This window comes from Centruroides sculpturatus, unplaced genomic scaffold (assembly GCF_000671375.1).
Source record: "Centruroides sculpturatus isolate CEXI.00-Female unplaced genomic scaffold, Cexi_2.0 scaffold898, whole genome shotgun sequence".
Taxonomy (NCBI): domain Eukaryota; kingdom Metazoa; phylum Arthropoda; class Arachnida; order Scorpiones; family Buthidae; genus Centruroides; species Centruroides sculpturatus.
Window position 1 is genome coordinate 197,795 of NW_019385136.1, and position 18,141 is coordinate 215,935.

An 18,141-nucleotide genomic window follows, 5' to 3' on the forward strand; every position below is an offset into this window, starting at 1 on the left:
TTCTCGATTTTTATTCACTTAGGGTATGGTCAGAAGCGCCGCTAGCTGTTTAAACCCGTGTGCAATACCGATTATGCCGTCCCCGTTTAACTACGACTACCTACGCTGAGCTTGCGAGAAAGGTTCTTTACTGTTGTCTCATAAGGGTGTGAAAAAAGAAAAGAAATACTTTACAAAGAAAAACTATTTATTTTTATTACTAAATTATTTTTGTTTACTTAGGTGTAAAATCATATAAATATTTATCTATAGAAATTGAACTCTTCTTGCCTTTATGTTTGCGAAATCTGCTATAAGCTGTCTAAGATTTCGTGTTCAATTNCGTTAACCGATTTGGTCGTTAACCAGGACGTTCGTTAACCGGGGTTCCACTGTATACAGAAATTACCCACGAATTTTCTTGATTTCTCGACGTTTCGAGATACCTTGAGTCCAAAAATGTAAAAATCTTGGGGTCATTTTTTGACCGATCGCCATACTTTCCCTGTTATATATAACAGCCTGGAAACTAAAAATAGTTAAAGTCTAAATGACATGAAATGCCACACAAATATCATTTAGCCTTCAATGTAAACTGATATTCATGAATAACAATATACTGTAGTTATATTAATGGAGGTGATATTTAAAAAATTACTTCTTTTACTCAAATTGATATTTTAATTTAACAAGTAATGTAAGTTAAAATAAGTTAATAATGATTTTAAATATGTTCAATAAGAAGTGTTTAAAGAATTTTACAAACACGATAATACGTTCACTAAAATCGTTATAGAGGACTTTAGTGGTGCACATTTTACGTCAATTCGACGTCACCCGCACGTCAGAGATTTTGACATTACGTCAAGTTTACGGAAAAATGTGCACTATCTCAACCAATAGAACAAGCTTATGTAAATATGGAATCTGATAGTTATAGCGCCCTCTAAAACATTCGCGAATATATTTCTATAATAATTTACGAATGAGGTCAAAATAAAAATTTAATATTTTTATAATAAAACATAAATTTCGTTATTAAATAATAACATATAAAAAGTTTCATGCGACATTAATAATCATTTAATTTTTTTTTAAAATTCATAAATCGAACCCAATTAGACAATAAGAAAGTTGAGAAGTCGATCTTCGAATGCTATTATTTACTTGCTTCGTTTGTAAGATTTTTTTAAAATTGAAATTTTTAAGTGTTAAATATATTATAAATATTTATATATGCAGACAGTTAATTGTGATAATATTACAGGAATATTGTTTATATACAGGAAATCGTCGTTAATTCGAACTCGGTTAGTTCGAAATACGGGTACTTCAAAATTCGAAGTGGATGCCTATGTTAATGCGTTCGTTTATATTAATTAATTAATTAACGTTCTGTATAAGTGGTCGCATTCCGTTTGCTTAATAAATTACATCAGTTACGTGGCATTTGGATTTTCTACAGAAATATGTAAATGTCGGATAATTCCAACTCACGCGGCCTATTGCAGAGACAGAGTTTACATTAAACGATGTTTATCAACGAACGGCCTATAACCGTTGGCTGGCTGAACCGCAGTTTAAAATGCATTGCAAAGACGACGATCGTCTATTTCTGACCGTTCTCTAAACGAACTTCGGCAAAACATTGGCTCTTACTTACTTCGCTATTACTCCCCTGTTTTAGGAGTCGTTCGGCCAATCGGGTTATTTCTTCGTGACGTCAGAAATGGTCGTCAGCTATATTCCGAAAGCTTAAGGCCGTCAAAATCATTGTTCGGCAATTAATGACAATCCTTTTCCATTTCGATATTTAATTTCGTCGCCAATACGATTTAAAATATGAACAAATCCATATTTAGAAAATTTATACCGAATTCGAAATTCGTCTTCGGAATAGATTTTTAAGGAATTATTTCGACATCTTATTACTGTCGAAATGAATAATTTTAAATATTTTATTATTAATATTGCATTTTTTAAAATATCTATAAACAGATTTCTGTAATTATTAAAATTGTCTCGTTTGTTTAACAGTACAATGACTCGGAAATGCATTAACGTTTTATAACCGACACGATACTCGAATTGTAAATAAATGCATCTGATTTAAATTAAATTGAAGTTTTAAGTCTTCACCCATTTGAATGTCGAAATTGGAACATTTAAAACAAATTTAAAGTATTTAATTTTGTTGTTTTTGCGCCGAGCAATTAATTAATGAATAATTTTGTCGATTCGCACCGTTTACAACATTTATCGAAGGAACGCTATCTGTTTTAATCTAAACTTTTCCACGAACAAAGCTACCACTCGAATTGAAAAGCCCTCTAAACCTGCTGTCCAGTGAGTCTAGAAAGTAGGTCAAATAACTTGTTTCTAATCGCTGTCTACATTGTGGCAGGCGAGGAACGCCGTCTTTGCAATGAAATTTTTCTGAACAGCTGTCTACCCGATCTGTAAATCGCCGTCGGCCTCTAAACTTTGTCTCTGCAATCGGCCCACGGGGTTTTCTTGTACGAATCGAGTTGTTTGGTTAAATAAGACACTCGGAAAATTTTTAAATTACAAACGAATTTTAACTTAAATAAATAAATAAATAAATAAATATATATATATATATATTTTTTTTCTTTAATCGTCTTACTTTGTTGAATTGTCTTTAAATATTTTACATGGAAAAAATTTATAAGGAGAAAACTGCATATTTTGTATTAGAGACCGTCCATTTTAATCGCTTACATTTTAGCATATTTTTACAAGTTTTAGCCATTTTTGAATCCTCCCTATTATGCACGATAATGTACTTTTCACGAACCAAATCACCTTAATTACGTATACAATAGTTCACGAGATCCATCTAATACTGAAGGAATGACCTTTAAAAATATTTGTACAACTTTCTTAACTGATAGTTTATTCGCACGACTAATAAGTAGGCTCATACGAAAAAATTAGTTTGCAACTAATATCACTAAAAGAAGTCTACGTAGACAATGCATAATCTATATAGGTTCGACCGTAAGGTCCGTTAAAAAGCGCTTAACCGAGCACGGAGCCGATATAAAGGCAGGCGAACCACTGCCCTTTCCATAAATGCGGGAGAGGATAGTATTAAATCAGATTTACAATAGGCTACGTTAATTAGAACAACGACAAACACGGACCGACTTAAAGTAATGAAAGCGCTAGAAATTTTGAAGGAAAATGTATTAATTTTAAAGAAGAGATGCGTATTTCACAAGCGTGGCAGGCCGTGTTTGATACGCCATTATGAAAAACCGTTTTACAATTTTTTCACTTGGATGCATCCTATTGGTCGATTCTAAAGGATTTTAAATTCAAATAAGCTCTTCTGCGCCTGATACATTCGAATATTGGAGTGTTCGACGTTCCATCTATTTGAAATTTGTGACCTGAATAGGTGGAATTTTATTAAAATTTCCAAGATTTTGTAACTTTAAGCTCCAATCCAGAAAAGGAAACGTATGCTCGTATGCATTATCGTTTTCTTTATTTAGATTATTGCTGGAATTCTACATATGGTAGTTTTTGGTTATCAAAAGTGTCCTCTTGCGCATCAAACAAAACTATTATTTTTATTACATGGCCCTGTATGTTCAGGTAACTGCAAAATACTTACGCTGTTGGAATTGAAAAAAACAATCTGTTTAACATTTATAGCTGTAAATCATTTTAAATTATACATTCTATGTTGTTATAGATAGAATTCAACGGTTCGAATTCGTAGAGAATATTCCTGAAAATTAGGAAAAAATTAACAGATCTCGCTTATATTTTACGTCTAACGCAACAAAATATTCTTGAATGGAATGGAGATGATATTATTTCTATACTTGACAAGCTTACTGGTAACATTATAAAAATGTTTTTAAAAATATGAATGGAAATTATAATTTGTTTTGATTTCGTGCATGAAATTTTTATCACTACAGGTATTCCGTAAAGGTGGTTGCAGGAAAAGCTTGCAATTTTATTGTTCTTTTGTGGAAATGATATAACAGTAATGTTTAATTACGTAATTACCTCTTTGTTGACCATGGTGTCTTTTTATAGATACCCTATTTTTTTTTAAAGTTCACCAGAGTATCAATTCATAGATACCCTATTTTTTTTTAAAGTTCACCAGAGTATCAATTCATAGATTCCCTGTAAAAATTCGAATTTTTAAAAATTTTTCGACAACAGATGCCAGCACTTGACGGTAACGTCTTCTATATCGTGTGTTTCACATATTTGCGTCCAGGTGTCGTCTTGTTGACCTATAAAACCGTTAGTGGGAATTTTTGAAATTCACTTTAGCTTGTTTGCTGAAAGTTTCCTTTGTGTGTTTTACAGGTAAGGTTTTATATATTTTCTTTGTTATTTGTATTCAATATTTCTTTTATTATTTATATAGTTTTATATATAAAATATAGTACTTTAACATTTTTAAGGTATATACAATATAATTTTCGTAATATATAATAAAAAATTTCGATCTTATATCAAATGATATTTCAATAAATTATTTGTAATTGTTTTATTTTAGATCTTTGATTTAGTTATTGTAATTGTATTTATTATAGTTTTAGCTTTATATTGTAACATATCGTTACATATAGTTTATTTTTTTAATTAGATTTATCGATTTTACGAACGATTTTATTATTATAAAATGGCATCATCATCTAAAATATCGAAGATGATAGAGGAGTCAGATCTGCAAGACTATATGGACAATTTTTCTGATACAATTTCAGAGTCTGACTCTGACCCTGATTTCAATATGCTCGAAGGGTCAGATGATGATTCAGAAGATGATTTGGCCCCTCCAAGCTCCTCTTCTAATCAATTTACTACGCAATCAATAAATGATGACGATGATGATGAAGACTATCAGGAGGTTCTATCTCCCGAGCAACCTACTTCTCTTCCTTATTCTTTTCTTGAGCTACCTGGCCCTAAGCACGTGCCACCGCCAGATTCGCCACCGATTGCGTATTTCAACCTTTTTTTCACCGTTACTTTGCTCAATCTAATCGTAACGGAATCAAATCGTTACGCTCAACAAGTGATAAATGGCATGGGGAATAATGTACCGCCCTCTCTGAAGAACTGGTCCAAAATTTCGGTTGTTGAAATAAGGGGGTTTCTCGCATGTATATTGAACATGGGTCTAATCAAAAAGCCATATATAGCATCCTACTGGTCCACTTCTTCCTCCCAAACCACGGAGTGGTTTGGGAAAATGTTTCCAAGAACCCGCTTTTATCACTTGTTGCGATTTTTCCATCTCGTCGATAACACTAAGTTATCCAACCCAGGGGAACAAGGATACGATCCTTGTGCAAAATATCAACCTCTGGTAGATCATGCTAACAGAGTGTTCCGGCATCACTACACACCACACCAGCAAATTTGTGTGGATGAGAGCCTTGTTGGTACGAAAAATAAAACCTCGCTCATGCAGTACCTTCCAAAAAAACATCATCATCAGTGGGGCATAAAATTTTGGATGCTGTGTGACTCAGTCTCTAAGTACTGCTTGAGTTTTTTCACTTATAAAGGGGCCAGGACTAAGCAGGAAAAGGACAACAATTCTAAATTTGGTCTAGGGTACAGCGTCGTAATAAAGCTGCTTGAGACGGGGTCGTACCTCAAAAAAGGCTATCATCTCTTTGTAGACAATTTCTTTATGTCGGTTCCTCTTGTAAGATATTTATATACAATGGGTACCTATATTACTGGCACTGTTCGAAAGAACCAAAAATATTTACCTGCCCCACTAAAATTCTCAAAGTTTACCGTTGGCCAAAGGTCCTATTTTAGATCTGGCCCATTGTTAGCCTGTGGCTTTCGAGAGAAAGCTTCACAAAAAACTCAGGTCTTGCTACTATCCAGCCATGCGAGGGCGCGTGAAGAAGAAATTATCAGGCGAAATGAGACTAAGTCGAAGCCACAAATAGTGTTGCAATATAATAAATTTATGGGTGGGGTCGATACGTCAGACATGATGTTATATGCGTATTTGGATGAGAGAAAGACCCTGAAGTACTGGAAAAAAGTTGGGTTCAACATCATAGGTAGGATGGTGTTGAACTCGTATATACTGTACAAAGAAAATTATCAAGGCCCAGGTAAACTGAAATCGAGGTACGCCTTCTACGTTTCGATCATAGAGAGCTTGGAGGGGGAATGGCTGGCCACAAAAAAACGTCCTGAAGATCCTCAAGGGCCCAGGGAACTCAGGAAGTTACCGGAAAAAAGAGTATCTAGGTGCTGCGTTTGCACGAGCATGGGGATGCGGAGGCGATCACGAACAATATGCACTCGTTGCAGCAAAGGGTTGCATCCAGAATGCTACCCAAAACATTTTTGTTGACAGGATAGGTACGTGATATAATTTTGATAAAACATTTACGTTATATTTATATAGATTATCATCTTGCAGTAAATAAAAAAAAATTAAACTCTCTCTTTTACAGATTTTATCCTAGCGGGCGGCATCAAAGATGCATTTTTTTCTATTATTTTATTTTTTTGTAATTATTAGTAAGGTATGTGATCGAGTTTTATGTTAGATTTATATTGATTATCATCATGCAGTAAATAAAAAAAGTAAACTTTCTTTTACAGATTTTATCCTAGCAGCATTAAAGATGTGTTTTTTCTCAACTTTTTAAAAATTTTATGAAAAAATAAACGATTATCACTTGTACGTTTCATCATCATCATATGTTCGTTGTCAGAAATGTTTTAATTTTTGTTTAGAATACATTACACGTAAAATATCTATATAGCAAAATATAAGATTTAATTTCAACCTAATTTTTGATATAATGTGTGATAATTTCAAAACAAAAAAACGCACGTGCATAAAAATTACAAAGAGTTGTACAAAACAATATTCTATGTCCATCTGGCTTAGTACCAACAGAAAACTAAGTTACCAGATAACGTTAATTTTGATGTTAATTATGATAAATTATATTTTTTTTACAAAGAATTTTTTAAATGAAATTTATTAAAAACTATCGTATTATAAATAACATATATTGATAAATATATGTGATTTTTTTCATGTGAATATAATGATAATTTAATTTTTGGCGAATTTTTAAAATAATATAGTATAACTGACCTTCACTGACCTATATAACCCTCGGTCGTTTTACAACCTAAACGAAAACAAGGGGGTGTGGCAACCGGTCAACAAAGCTTCGGGAACGAAATTATCAAATGGAGAAACGAGCCACCTTGCAATTTTAGTGACGTATTTAGCTATAGTAAGAAAAGTTTTATCATGTAAAATATTTAAATCTTTTTATTTAATATAATGATTTTTAAGGCATGTACGTTTTCATGAAGTACCCTAACTGTTTACCAAATTTCACCTTAAGGTTCAGCGGTTCGCTCTGGGCGATGTTGAATCAGTCAGTCAGTCAGGACAAGTAATTTTATATATTTAGATTATTGAATATAAATTTTGTTATGTAAATATTTAAATGTATATATGTAATTCTTATGTCTAAACAAGAGTCAGACTTGTTATAAACAAATTAAATTTCAGAAAAGTTTTTCAAAAACAATTTCAATTCAGATTTGATATAAAATATGATATTCGTAATTATTTAATAGATTATTAATAAAACATAATATAAGACTATATCCAACACAATGTGAAATTTGATGTAAAGTTATACTCTAATATTAATAAATGGATATCGAGTAGTGGTGTATGCTATCTGATTAATTTCAGGACATGGAATTCATGTTTTCCATCTTTGTTAAACATTGTTGAATATCTACAAATATAGGACAGAATTTCCAAACTTCTCATAAACTGGCCTATCAACTTGTAATATAATAAATCATCTATGATCTGTTTTAAAATACAGAACACATTTAAAATTTTAGGGTAGCTTTTTCAGGAATTAGAAAAAAAAAAAAATGAGTTAATATAGACTATTTGAAGACCTTGGGTCAAGAATATGTTGTTCCATTTATTTTTCTGTAAATAAAAAAAATTTAGAAACATTTAAATAAATATAAATAATAAGTGATAAATTGTTTTATTAATAAAATTATTTGATTTACAAATTAATTCTGCTGTGATTTCCTTTTATGTAATTAATGTTATATTTACTCTCACATATTTAAGGATTAATAATTGCTTGTTAAAATTAAAAATAAGATGTTTTATTACATTAAAATGGTTTATCGTGTTATTAATATTTAAGAATAATAACTACAGTATATCAGTTTTATTAACTTCTCTGTGAAGATTTGTAACAAATTTTCGCTGATTCTTTCTCGTTTTACGTTCAAGAACACACTGAACGTAAAATATGTGTTCTTGAATCTTAAACGATAAATAAGTTTGGGAGGGGGAAATGGCAGGAATTATTCAAACCTGGTCTAGGTACGATGTGTCAGTCAAAGAATTGAATTTTAATTAGCCAATCGGTTACTTAAGTTAACTCCACCCTTCATTGCTTCATTCCGTTAAATAAATCTAATTATAACTTTAAAGTTATAAATTAATACATTTTAACAGAAAATGTTATGATTTTTAATTAAATAAAAAATTATAATTGCTTCCATTCATTTAAATGGGTATTAGTTTTTTTATGTTAATTAATTAATTCAGCACGATCAACAATTTATATTACTGTGGTAAGCGTAAAATTCTTCAAACAATACGAATAGACGGAATAACGTCACTAAGCATAGTAATTCTGCGTTAATGAACATGGCCCAGAGGTCTTTTTATACAGGCGTCTCCAGACAGCCCGATACACGACCAGAAGAAGAAGCCCTCGATCAATGAAAGCACTCTGGCCTCGTGTTCCTATTACTAGTCTATCTGTCCTTCTATTCAATAGTGCTTCTGACATGCGCTTGGAAATAGGAATGAATCACGGTAATTGGCAGCAGATGCCACGTGACTTTGGCTCACTGGCTTTCGCTCTCTCTCCTGCAGAAGCACTTAATTGCATTACTCGTATATAGACTAATGTATATCCGACAATTAAATTGGCTTACGTGTATTTATTAGAGAGGTTGCGGCCGAAGTTTTAATCTCTAAAACGTGAACGTCAAACGTTGAGCGCCGCCATCTTGTAAGCCTAGAAGTTTGACAATGGCGTTTGCAACGTCATCGGAATCATACTCGACGTTCCAAACGCCATTGTCAAACTTCTAGGCTTACAAGATGGCGGCGCTCAACGTTTGACGTTCAGGTTTTAGAGATTAAAACTTCGGCCGCAACCTTTCTAATGATATGGATAAAAATCTTGTGGAAGCGGCACCCACAAGTTTTCTTTACCCAAGAAAAATGCTGACCGTTGTCTAAATTTTTGTCGTAACTTTTTACTTAGAGTAATTTTTATATATACCAGATGTTTTTTTTATATCAATTGTTTTTGCTTAATAATTATATTATTACGTCAAGACATAAGACGATGACGTACTGTTTAATTTGGTCGGTGCTTGGCAACTGAACGCACCGTCGACCAACGCTTTCGATATGCCGTTTAGAAAAATTCTTATAAAAAGTTTTAATTAGCATAAATTTGAGCTTTTGTAATTCTGAGTAATATTTTCAATAAAATTCATTTGTTTCCATGCAATTTTTAAAATTAAGCCGTAAAACTGAAGTAGCCTTATGAGAAACCCCCGTGAGCTTTGACCTATAGACTCAGAAGCACCTCACTGATAACGAGGAAGACTTAAGTTTAAAATTTGAGCTTTCTAGACCCAGCAGTTTTTTTCTCTAAGAGCGTCCGCAGTGCCGGATGAAGAAAAAGGAGGAGAAGAAAATAGTTTTACAGAAAATCTCGAAATTTTGCATACTAGCTAAGAAAATAATTTTCTTTCGAACAAGATATTCGGAGTTACTTCAGGTGTTTGGGGGCAGAAAAATCCACCCCCGAAAATCTGATTCAAGTATATGTAGTCAGTCAGTGACTTTTTCTACTTGGCGGGGAATCACTGTCGTCACTCCTAATCATATTTTTATCATTGTTTTGTGAAATAATTGGAAAACATATGTGATACATACTCTACAAATAATATTATGTATTACTTCCACGGCATTTTTGCTATTTCAGCATCCCATATGTTTGTTAATCAGTATTAAAAGTGATAAAATGTGTACTTTTTTGCATCTGTAAAAAATTGCACTTAAAATAATAATATGTTCAATAGAACTTCGAAAGAGCTGATTTTAACCCATTATTAAAAATATCTCTTTATTAAATGTTATCTGAGTTGCAACGGTCGGACGATTAATTAAGACAATTTCCTGATTTTCCGAGAGAGTTCAAATGGTTATATATTGTGGACCTGACCGAAGCCACGATTAAAAAGCCCGTCAAAAGGCTCGCAAAGCAAAAAATAATTAAAATTTAAAACAGTCAAAAATAATTTAAATGCTTTCTCAATACGCGTAGAAAATAGATTTAAGCATAAAATTAAGCGAAAATCAGAAGCAGCCCACCGTCAGTCTATTTTTATGGGATATCCTGAACCAAGCTAATACAGAAAATTTGGAGTTGGGATAGACAACTCCGAAAAATTACCTCTATTAGATTGGTTCCTTACCACCCGGCATCCTCTCCGAACCAGATGGCAGATCGGTTAAAGTGGCAGTCTACAAGTCTGGAAGACCCGGGAAGAAATCCGGACGGATCGAAAAACCCCAAAAAATTTTTCGGTGGTGATCCGTCTGGACTTGTCAATGTCCTTCCTTCACCCCATCGGCCGAAGCCAAAATAGGCACGAAAAAAGGTCCTCTTAGTCTAGGCTGACCGTAATTTCTCGATGCCAAACAGGAAGGGGAGCCGCAGCTGATAAAACAAAGACCCTCTCTTGTTAAAATTCCACGAAGAAATATAGATCTTAGTTATTAGCAGTCTGTTAGTACAATGTCCCATTCAGAACGGTACTACTGTAGAGTCGATAGATATGTCAACGAAATATCAACCTACCTTAGCGCGCACAGAGCGGAAACAATGAAAATATGAATAGAGTATCTCGCGTCAAGAAATCGTATTACTAATTTCTTTGAAGTTTACATATTTTTCACAGATGAAAATGTGTATTTGAAAAATATATAATTTTTTAAAATAGTCATTAAAATGACACCAGAGGGCAAGTAATTCATTTTCAATATTTGCATGTGGGAGTGTGTTTACAAATAAGTACGACGGCGGCAGAATCCTACAGAAAATCTGAGCTAATTGGTAACGGTGTATAATAATAACGGAAGTATTTTTTAAATTAAATAGTCAAACCGTCCCGATCAAATAACACGTCACTTAATGTAACAACGTAATGAACGAACGTAAAAGTTTATTTGATGGAAAGACCGCATGGTTTTCCATATCTACGAAACCTGACAGAATTAATAAGTGGAGTAAGCTCATTAAAATTAATTGATGCCATTATGAATACAGATACGTTTTAGCGTACTTTTCTGTTAACGGAACGCCAGTTGATATGTACTGTACGGCAATGGATAAGATTGAAGGGTTAAAGTCCAGATACGTATACCTCATGGCGGCTCATCTCTGATTCCAGCAAATGAGGGGACGCACGTTCTAACCTAACCTAACCTATTCTAATAATTTGGTTGGTAATAATTATGGTAATTTATTAGAATAGGTTAAGTTAGAACGTGCGTCCCCACTGTTTCCTTTCTTTTGTTTGCCGGAATCAGAGATGAACCGCCATGACGGTACACGCATCTGGACTTTAACCGATTGAAGATCTGAATGAAAGGTTCCAGAATTGTTTACACCTCCAATATGAGCAAAAAAGTAAAAGGAAACAAACAAAGTTGGCATAGTCACATGGGCTAGATAGTTAAACACAATAGTCTTAGTGGAGCAGCACAGATTACGGTATCGTTCGTCGAATTAAAGTTATGACTGGCGTTCCCCGTTAACCCATTTTATTAGTGTATCTATTTTTACTTTTTCATTGAATACTTTGTTCTTTTTATAGTCTATAGCAGTGTTTCCCAACGTGGGGCAATTCGAAAATGGACTTGTCCAGAGTCTCAACTTAACTGTATAGCTGTTGTGTATGTTAGGGGGAATTTAGAATTTAGAAAGCTTAGGTGGGGCATAGTACAAAAAAGGTTGGGAAACACTGGTCTATAGTATCCTGTACTGTTGTTTTCTTGAAGAAAGCAATAGCAAACAACTTTTGTACCTTGTCTTGAAAACCTATAAACATGGATGTTTTGAAGAGTTTTTTTTTAAAATGTGTACAATTATTAAAAATTTAATACATATTATAAGAAAATTATGCTATCTTAGAATTAAAATCTTGAAATAAAAACACTTCTGAGCCATTTGAATTTGAAAAATTTCAAAATTTTCATTCTAATAAAACATAATTTCTAATCTTTGTTGCAGTGATATTCTTATTTATAATTAAAATTATGCTCTCGATTATACTCGAGTTTATTTATTAAAGAAGTTCTCGAGCATATAAAAAGATATACCGATTATGAAGATTAATCTGTCGATGACGTGGATGTTTGTGATTTTAAAAGTGAGTGTTTTAATTATTTATGTAAAAAATTTTAATACACTGGAGAAACTGAAGAGGAATGTTCTAAAAAACTTTGGAGAAACATTCAAAATGCAATTTTCTTTAACTGGATGGTTTCAATATAGATTACATGGATGATTTTAACTAGGAAAACTTGTTTGTTTTTAAATAGAGGATTTCCACTTACTTAAAAGATTTTTAATAAATAAACTTGAGTATAATTGAGAATGTAATTTTAAAACATAGTTTACTTATAATTTTAAGTTTTGATTGAAAGTAATATTTTTTTCTCTCTTTAGCATCATATGGAGGAAAGATAACTGATAAATATTCAGCTGATTTCTTGTTCAGTGCAAATGCTAATTGTGATGATACAGCTTGGTAAATATGTAATTTATTCAATAGTTTTAAAAATTTTTCAGTAATTTTAGGGTTAAACAGAGAACAAGATGTAATTAAGTTGACAAATTCCTTAATTACATTATAATGTTGATTGGCACCAATGAGATAGAATAACATAGTGCCAGTAGCAGTGATTACAGTGCCACTTTTTGAAGCTGATTCAAGAGGTTTCAGAGGGTTGAAAGTGAAGTGTACCAAAAGAGATGATTATTTCACATTTTTGTGCTGCTATCAATTATACCAACAGTTACAAGAAAGGTTCAGGAATTTCATTTCGCAAGTAAGTTATAATTATTAATTTTGCTCACACTGTACTTTTCTATGTCTAATAAAATGTTTAAAGATTAATTTAATAAAAGTAAACGAAAAGTGTCAAACTTACTTTGAAATGCTGTCTAATTTATAAAAATTTAAATAATTAGAAATATTTTGGATAGAAGCCTTATACATATCAAATTATGAATTTTAGAGTGGTTAATTAAATTAATAACAGTGATAAGTAAATCAGATTCCATTCTTGTGATAGTGAAATTTAAAATAAAACTTTTTCTTTGTCAGGTTTCCACTCACTGATGAATCTCTTCTTAAGAAATGGCTTATACTAATGTGATGCCATCGTTGGAAACCAAACAATAATAGTAGAATTTATTTATCTCATTTTGAAAAAGCATGCTTCAGTTATAATAATGGTAGAAGATATTTACAACCAAATTCTGTTCCTACAATTTTTTCATTTCCTCCACATCTTCAAAAATCCTTGCAATAAAATGTTCAGAAAGAAAATGATTGGGAAAGTGTGTGGAGAAGTAAAAAGTGTAAATTTATTGGATGTTGAAAACTAGTTAAGAGATGTGTTGGCCTAAATTAAGGGGGGAATATGCAGATGAAACCAGGATATTTTACAAACTTTCACCAGATAAAACATTTAAATTTAAAAATGAAAAATGTGTTGTTGGAAAACTTGCAAAAGATAGGATAAAAGTTTTTGTTTGTGCTAATATGACTGGTACAGACAAAAGAAAATTTCTTGTAATCGGAAAATCAAAGAATCCAAGAAGTTTTAAAAACATAAAAACACTAGCAGTAAATTACAAAGCCAACAAAAGGTCATGGATGATGTTTGAGAATTTTGAAGAAGAAATTTGAAAATGGGATAGAGAACTTATTGGTAAACAAAAAAAGTTTTACTCCTTGTAGATAATTGTCCAGCACATTCAATTTTAGAAAATTTAAAGAGCATTAAACTTGTACTCCTTCCTTCAAATTATACTAGTGTACTTCAGCCAATGGATCAAGGAATTATAAGAAGCCTTAAATCTCATTTCAGAAAAATTCTTTTACAAAAAATTATTACAAATATGGAAGATAACAATAAAATGGCAATTTCTTTATTAGATGCAGTTGATTTTTTGGAAAAATCTTGGTGTAAGGTTAGTTCGCTAATAATAGCAAACTGTTTTTGCCATGCAAAATTGTATAATAGTCAAACAGCTATTACATTTATGAATGATGACAATAATGAGGACGATGACAATAATGAGGACGATGACATTCCTCTATCAGAATTAATTAAAACACTTCAAAGTTCAGAAAACAGCAAATTTTTGTCATTTGCTGCTACTAAATATAAGAGTGTAGATGAAGATTTAATAACATCCAAATTTTATACAGATGCAGATATTGTTCAGCAAATTAAATCTTCAGACAAAAAAAATGTGGATGATGATAATGAAGATGAAACATCAGACAGAGAAAATGCAGTGCTGTCAACCAGGGAAGTGCGTAATGTTTTACAGGTCTCGGAAAACTTCATCAGAAATAATGAACAAAGTCTATGATTTAGAAAATGACATTGATAAACAATTTTTAGGTGAAAAATGCCTACAATCTAAAATAACTGACCTTTTTTGAAGTGAATATTGTTACTGTGTCTTTTTAATTGGCATACATTAATTTAACCTTTTGTTGCCTTTTGATTCAATATTATTTTCAAAACCAGAAGTGCCACCATTATCAAAACTTGAGACAAATAAAAATTTCTTATAAAAGGTAATTTTTGAAATTTTTAATTACATTGTTGTAAACTTAAACATAATATTGTAAATAAAGTAGATTTAAACATTTAGTTTGCACTTTTATACATACAATAATAAATTATTATTACCGTAATAGATACAGTATACTGTATTACCATGAAGAAATACAGTAATTTTATGGTAATACATATGATGTTAAATTAGAATGGATTTTATAATAGATTCTTAAACCCACTTGGTACTTTTTATGAGACTGAAATTATGACCCCTGTAGATAATGACACTCAGTTCTAACGTCAAAAAATTGCCTGTCCCATGGATGACATTATAATCGAATTAAACTGTGTATATATATATATATATATATAAAATCGAATATACATATATATATACACACAGTATATACAAGGTGTCTGAGAAGTCATGTTATCCCTGTTTTTTTTTTTTGTTCTTATAAAGGACACGTACGTAAGAACATCAATATGAGCTCCTTTGTAATCATGGCAGAGTCTGATACAGTGCTAAGTTTGCCAAAATGTTTAGCAGAAATAATCTATAAGAAAGGAAAATGTTCCTATAATTGCATTCTTCATCTCATCTGTTGTCTGGTAGTGCTGTTAACTGACTTTGTCCCTGATGAAGCCCACAAGGTATTATTTGGGATTGTAAGGTCAGGACTCTAGTTGCTATGGAAGAGGTGCTGAGGATACTTTAGATCCTTAACCAATCCATCTGTTTGGGAAGTTTGTCCAAGCACCTATGACTTTTTCAAGGAGAAAATCAGACAACAGAAGAGTTGAAGAATGTATTGATAGGAGCATTTTCTTTTCTTGCATTATACCTTATCAATTCAATTTCAGAAGTAAATTATTTTCAGAAAAGGTAAATTTGGTTTCAAATGAAGTTAACATAAAGTGACCATATTTTCTGAACTTCAACCTGGGACACTATAAAAATTGAAGGTAGGAAATGTAGGGTGTGAGGTTGACTACACAGATTAGAGACTATATCAATGACTAATATTGTGGGATATTTTCTTTTTGGCAGTGCCACCTCATATAGTGTTCTTTTTTTTGAATGAAAATTTAATATAAACAATGAATTAAAATTTGCTTATTTCTTTGGTTTTTAAAATAATATATAAATTCATGAAGGTAAAAAATTAATTGGTATCCTCCTAGTCTTTCTGACAAAAAATTTAAAACATCTTCATTAAAATTTAATGTCAAATACAAATTGGCAAATACAAAAATACTCTAATTATAACCAACTGAGGAAGGGTTATGGTCCGAAACATACATATTGGTTAATAAAATCTCTGTGAGCTTTCAAATTGAAAACTGTGATGTCATAAATCCTTGAAATTTATTGCAAATTACATATAGTTATTAAGAAGATTTATTACAATATAGGACAAAATGCAAATAATTATAATCAAATATTTAATTTTTTAATTTATGTTTGTTCATTAAAAAGGTTATCTCTGTATTAAATGAATAAAATAAACACTTGATACTTGTTTGGAAATAAAATATTCTCCAATGTTTTTATTTCAAGTTGGAATCAAATTAAATTCCATTAAATTAGTGCTTAAACATACAGAAATGTTTTCTATAAACACTTAGTTATATTTTAATTTTATTCTGTTACAAGACTGTTGTTCTGTGTTTATTAAACAGCATTACTATGCTTATGCTAATATGTCACTTATTGTCACAAAAACTATTCAAATATATATTTTGAGTAAGTTACTTTTTCTCAAAAAACATACATCATATCCACTCAAATACTTTAGAGGAAGATGTACAGTACATACATTAAAAATCACTTGAATGAATGTAATTTTCATTGTTGTCTTCCAGAAACATAATTTAATTATATTATCCAATAGCAAAATAATATAAATATAAATTCAGTATGCATACAGCTTAGTTTACATTTTTCTATATAATATATTTATCCATTATTAAACTGTTATCAATTTTTTGAAAATTACTGGATTAGAATTGGATTAATTACATATTAATTCATAACTTTAGATAATAGGTAGGCAAATCTAATGATTATTGGAGTAATTATTCTATGATAATTGTATTTTGATTGAATGAAAATTATTTAAAAATAATTTTTCAAATTTTTTAGGCTATATCAACTCGATAGTTATAAAGATGAAGAGTTAACAGTATTTCATCCTGCCTATATTGATGCTTGCATTTCCCAAAACAGTATGTTAAAAGTTAATCTTTGTTATTATATATTGCCAAGTGTAGAAGCAGAAGATGGTAAGAAACATTTCTAATCATTAAAGTAAAATTTACATAATCAAAAAATTGTACACATTAAGTGTAAAGAATTAATTTTATAATCACTATCAAGAGTTTATAAATTTAACATTATCCATTTATTAATACTTTATTAAAATACATTTATATATACACTACATTAGAAATAAACTTATTTATTAACTTTATCCATGTTTATGCATTTATTTCTGTAATATAATGAATGGATGATGCAGTATTAAACTTTTGTATATATTACATGCAAGTTGATAAATAGCCTACTCTAATATTACTGTTGTTATCAGCTGTCAGCCTACTGTTCTGGAGGACCTGGAATCAAAATCCAGACAACAAATCACAGGAGTTTTTCATGGGAATTCTGTCCCAGATAAATTAGGTCCTATCTCTTACAACCCAGTTACCTGTATTGTGGGCTTAGCTGGAACCCATGATAGGTTTGAAAAGAAATCCTCTTAGTGCTCACAGGATGAAAAGAGAAAACGGAAATACAGTGGGGGATCAATTAACGAACAAATCGGATAATGAACACTTTCGTGAAAGATTTTTATGATTGGGCAATGAACACATGATCGGATAACAAACACTTCACTGAACAAACATAAAAAGAAGTGACGGAAAATAACAAATACTGATTGATTTTCCCTTGTCTTCAGGTAACAATTCAAAACCTTTCAGAGTGCGGGAGACGTCAACATCAACGCTCAACCTGATACTGATTGGATAGTCTTTCCCCAAACTTTGAAACTCTCCATTGTAATTTCAGCTTTTTGTTTACTTTTCTGACAAGTAATTTTTTTATAGTCTTCGTGAGACTGTCAGGCACTCCATTAGTTTTGCGTCAGTTTTTATTTTCT

General features: G+C 31.3%; 2 protein-coding genes across 7 annotated transcripts; both read left to right on the top strand.

Moving 5' to 3' along the window:
* Nucleotides 1-1,107: 1,107 nt before the first annotated feature.
* On the top strand, nt 1,108-6,712 carry LOC111635287 (piggyBac transposable element-derived protein 4-like). 6 transcript variants are annotated; one of them, XM_023380210.1, is made up of 7 exons: nt 1,108-1,157; nt 3,704-3,851; nt 3,936-4,056; nt 4,101-4,272; nt 4,622-6,372; nt 6,468-6,539; nt 6,619-6,712. In XM_023380210.1, the coding sequence occupies exons 4-5, from the start codon at nt 4,189-4,191 to the stop codon at nt 6,362-6,364; spliced, it is 1,827 nt and encodes a 608-aa protein (XP_023235978.1). In that variant the 5' UTR covers nt 1,108-1,157; nt 3,704-3,851; nt 3,936-4,056; nt 4,101-4,188; the 3' UTR covers nt 6,365-6,372; nt 6,468-6,539; nt 6,619-6,712. The 6 variants fall into 6 exon arrangements, with proteins under 6 accessions (XP_023235978.1, XP_023235981.1, XP_023235977.1 ...); XM_023380209.1 differs by lacking the exon at nt 1,108-1,157 and adding an exon at nt 2,722-3,603; XM_023380211.1 differs by lacking the exon at nt 1,108-1,157 and having other exon boundaries at nt 2,722-3,851; nt 3,936-4,003; nt 4,122-4,272.
* Nucleotides 6,713-12,933: 6,221 nt separating this feature from the next.
* On the top strand, nt 12,934-17,355 carry LOC111635288 (tigger transposable element-derived protein 4-like). Its single transcript, XM_023380215.1, is given in 3 exon segments — nt 12,934-14,119; nt 14,122-14,997; nt 17,127-17,355. Coding segments are annotated over 2 exon segments (987 nt in total). The 5' UTR covers nt 12,934-13,797; the 3' UTR covers nt 14,787-14,997; nt 17,127-17,355.
* The last annotated feature ends 786 nt before the right edge of the window (nt 17,356-18,141 follow it).